Consider the following 4,410-nt stretch of genomic DNA (forward strand, 5'->3'; position numbering starts at 1 on the left):
TAAAGAACCCAAGGAAGTCGATCTAGAAGGCGAGTTCGAACCAAGCTTGCTCAACAGCGGTGTTTACTTGATTCAGTTGTCAATGCAAGTATCAACGTTTGCTATTAACTATCAGGTAGAGATATCAGCGATTGTGTGATCGGATGAAATCATGCATATTTAAGCATTTAATTTTCCGCAGGGTTATCCGTTCCGAGAGCGTATCCAGGATAATAAGACTTTGTATTATGGTTTACTTTCGGTCGGAGGCATCGCACTTGCTGGTGCAACCGAACTTTTCCCAGAAGTCAATGAGCAGCTCAAGTTAGTCAAGTTCCCGAGTGCGGTGAGTAACGCAGAAGGTGTTGCTATCAGCGAAGCTAATCAGTTCGATGCCACGTGGTTACCATAGTTCCGGGACAAGCTTACCCTCTGCATGGTTCTTGACTATGGTGTATCTTATCTGATCGAATTAGTTACGAAACAGCTGTTTGCCGACAATCGTGCAAAGGCGATTGCTCGTAGAGGCAAAGAAAATTGAGTTAAATATAAAGTCTACCATAGAACTTCATGTGAAACATCAACAAAAGGGAGATCGTCGTCTCATATGATGATGTGAAATTTGGAGGCGCGTGCACGAGCCCGTGCTACATGCTTGCCATTCAAAAGGATGTAAAGATAAAGAGAAAGTTTATTCGGTCGCGTTGTTGCAGTTCCCCCACGCGTTGCACCGAGATTAGCACTGGCGGGGCCCGCTCATTTCCTGTAAGTCAAGATATCCTTGTTGAGAACTCGCTGCCATCGATTAGGTCACGGGTGGAGAACGTTTTCCCGCCAGCTTTTGTGCGCACTCCCGTGACTAGCGGTGATACAGGGAATGGCACACAATTTTCCTACCGCTCTCTCTTTCTGTGTCTGTATCTCACTCTTTAAAAGGAGGACAAGAGCAAGCCGGTTGGGGAAACATCAATTTTTCTCTCTTCTTTCGCACAGCAGACATGCAAGAATCAGCACAGCAAAAGACTCACGTGTGCCAAGGTCGTGGCAAGAGCTACTGCCTAGTTCATCGACGATACTTTGAAACTAGCTGGTGCCCCGACTGCAGCCGCTCCACCTGTAAATATCCATGTTAATATCTCGTGGGTACATAGTTTTTAACATCTTTTTTTCTCTTCTTGTCAGATGGACGCTAAAAAACAAAAGAAAACCAAAAAATTGCAGACTTTGAATGCACAGACCAACAAGTTACCGATCTATTGTCTAACGCTACTATGCCTCTCTCTCTCTGTACGCAAACCCCGCAGATCTGCCTTTGTAATATATACTCCTCCATCATTTCCAAAAAGAATATCAGAAAAGTAACGTTCATGAATTTATGGAATTAAAAAAAGTGCAATCTACTTCTTTTCTTCTACTCTCTTTTCGAGAACCTTGTCCACCAATCCAAAATTCTTTGCTTCCTCTGCAGTCATAAAGTAATCGCGTTCCATCATTTTTTCTGTAAAACGAAGAATTGAATGACATGCGTCTCGCGGATAGGGCATGATGAGAACAAATGATGCTTACCAATCGTCTCAATATCGCGAATACCGGTGTGCTTCTGATAGATTCTGTTAAGGCGTTCCCGTACTCGCAGGATTTCACGTGCATGAATAGCAATGTCGGATGCTTGACCAGCTGCACCTCCGGAAGGCTGATGAATCATGATACTCGAATTGGGCAATGCATATCGCTTTCCTGGCTCGCCTATAAACGTATATTTTTGTTGGGGAAGAGCTTAATTTGTCGTCAAGCAGTAACCTGTTTGGCCTACCAGCTGCAAGCAGCAACGATCCCATGGAGCATGCTTGCCCATTACACAAAGTCGAAACGGGTGATTGGATATACTTTAAATCAAACGTATATGTGTGCTCAGTCCTCTCGGCCGTTGATAATTTGCTTCCTTTTTTCCTACCTGCATCTTTTAACCAGAGAAAAGAAAATGTTGTCAGTTAATCAGATAGCGAATAGCAAAGCTGTATTTGAAAACCGCTGGGGATAGATACTCACAGTATCGTAGATCGCCATGCCAGCAGTAACACTGCCGCCTGGCGAGTTTATGTACAAGTTTATAGGTTTCTCGGGATTCTCTGCTTCGAGGAATAACAGCTGTGCTACGATTACTGCGGCCACGCTATCTTCCACCTGAATACAAATATGCAATGTCAAAAATGGAAATAGTCAGAAGCACGAGCTTTGTAAAAATACTCACAGGACCATTCAGGCAAATTATACGTTCTTTCAAGAGTCTCGAGAAAATATCATACGATCGCTCGCCTCGGCCCTATTGCAAACTGTCAGCGGTACATACGTAATATAATGCTTGACATTTGTTATTTACTGTCTGCTCCACCACGAACGGGATCAGTGCCTGAGCCGAGGGCGAAGACCAGGAACCAGACGTAAAAGATCTCTTGAGAGAATCGCACGCGTTAAATGCAAAGTACAACAGAGATGAATCACGGACATACTCGAACAAATCTCGATGGAGGAGCGATTCTGAACAGATTACGTGTCAACATGTTTGGAAGAGTGTAAGAAAGCGGTCTTTCATTTATGGGGGATGCTTTGAAATTCATGCAAGGTATTGAAATGGAAATTACAACGAAGGAGAATACTATAATGCTTATTTGCTACCTGATTTCAATAGATCCAAGAAATTGGCCTTGGACATTGTTGATACTAGCAAACGGATCATTTAGCTCACATTGTTTTTATTACATTGTAAAAGTCGTACCTTTCTTTGCCTTATCGATGGCGGTCGTAGTTTTGTGTTTCTCGGACGCCTGCTTCACGGCAACCTCAGTCATCTTTTGCTGTGCACGCACTGCATTGAACAGCTTGACGACTACAGGTTATTTTACTTAGCAACATACAATTCTCCACTTCCCTCTGGCTGCTTTCAAACACATACCACCACGTGTGGCGACCTTTCTTAATCGCTTTTCATATTCATATGTCGTAAAATCAGGGATTATTCTGCCCCGTTCTCTGTTTGCTTTTTTCTCTGCTGCTAATACTTTGCGTGCCTTGTATTCTAATTTCTCATCTGCAATTCTTCGCTCGGTGCCTTTGGATCTAGCCAAAATCGGTTGCTATGAATGGTGACAAACCGGTTATACAATCTGTAAAATCGAGTACATCATATTGCAAGTTCCTCGTACGTACTTTTTTGTCATTCCCTTTGAGATTGCTAGCAAGGATCTTATTGATTGCCGTCGCAAAGGCTTCGCTGCTGTTTTTCTTTGGTCGCTTCTCTGCAACAATCGCTTCTCGATCAGAAACTCAAGTATTCGAGTACTTGGCATTTGTACAAACCATTCTCGACTTCGTCTTCATCTAAATCCATCATGTCCTCTTCGTCTTCTTCTTCGTCAAAACTGTCTTTAGAGGCCATCGAAGAAGACTGATCGCTTTCTGCATCGCTGTCGCTGTTATCTGCATCAAAGTTGACATCGCCCTCATCGAAAGCGTCTTCCTCCTCTTGATATTCTGTTTCGCTCTCGTCTTTCTCGACCTTTTGTTTCTTCGTCTCTGATCTTTGCTTCTTGCCCATTTTATGCGTCTGTGTGGAAAGGAAGGTTGAGGACCCAAAGCCACTACAGGTTTTTCAAATTGTTGGCGCATTAATCCACAATGTGGATTTGCACATTTATCAATCTATTTTATAACAAAACATCACAAGAAAATGGTTAGATTGGCAACGCAAAAGGGATCTTTTGCTTCATGGTACTCCAGTAGATGGAACTATTTATTCACATTTGGGACATTTTGGCGACGGCATTGCTGACTGTATGGTATCCTGATACCTTTATGAAAGAAACACGTGACAACTTATCAATCACAATGATATTAAAATAACAATACAAAAGTGACAACCATGTTTTAAAATCCTGAAAAGTCTAGAAAAGCCAGTACCATCTGACTACAGAGATGAGAATTATGCATGCAAATGTTTACGTTTTCATAGTTACAATATTCGACCAAATTCAACCAAAAAACCTAATTGCATTACGGAGACCACCATATTTAATTGTTGTATGCTTCGGGATCTCCTTGCAAAAGAAGAGACCTAAACAAAGTATACAGCTATTATGCATTGACATGGAAAGATAGGACGCATGACAAATGATGATTTCATATATATTATATCACGAGAAGAGAAGTGATAAATAGATTGGCATTCATATTTTCTTTCTGTGCTCCTTCATCCATGTAGTGAGCTAATTCTTCGGGTTCTCCACGGCGAGTATATATGTATTTTTTGATGGTCACTGGAAACAACCATTATAATTTAACTCTTTCTGGCAGGCACTATGAAGTCTTATCTTCCTCATTCAATATTTGCAAGGACAGTTTCTACATGCTGAACAGGAAGCCTTTGTCGACGAA

General features: G+C 42.0%; 2 protein-coding genes across 2 annotated transcripts; both read right to left on the reverse strand.

Annotated features, from left to right (window-relative positions):
• Positions 1–1,376: 1,376 nt before the first annotated feature.
• Positions 1,377–2,540, reverse strand: VTP01DRAFT_6583 (uncharacterized protein; the record flags this gene model as incomplete). The annotated part of the gene is made up of 8 exons (XM_069385500.1): positions 1,377–1,477; positions 1,546–1,725; positions 1,793–1,865; positions 1,934–1,939; positions 2,029–2,163; positions 2,231–2,302; positions 2,360–2,431; positions 2,490–2,540. 8 exons carry the CDS (start codon positions 2,538–2,540, stop codon positions 1,377–1,379), a joined length of 690 nt encoding a protein of 229 aa, XP_069242956.1.
• Positions 2,541–2,644: 104 nt separating this feature from the next.
• On the reverse strand, positions 2,645–3,574 carry VTP01DRAFT_6584 (uncharacterized protein; the record flags this gene model as incomplete). Its single annotated transcript, XM_069385501.1, has 5 exons — positions 2,645–2,700; positions 2,756–2,866; positions 2,933–3,113; positions 3,187–3,275; positions 3,337–3,574. The coding sequence occupies 5 exons, from the start codon at positions 3,572–3,574 to the stop codon at positions 2,645–2,647; spliced, it is 675 nt and encodes a 224-aa protein (XP_069242957.1).
• Positions 3,575–4,410: the final 836 nt, after the last annotated feature.

This window comes from Rhizomucor pusillus, assembly GCF_041956525.1.
Source record: "Rhizomucor pusillus strain CBS 183.67 unplaced genomic scaffold VTP01scaffold_3, whole genome shotgun sequence".
In the NCBI taxonomy this organism is placed as follows: Eukaryota; Fungi; Mucoromycota; class Mucoromycetes; order Mucorales; family Lichtheimiaceae; genus Rhizomucor; species Rhizomucor pusillus.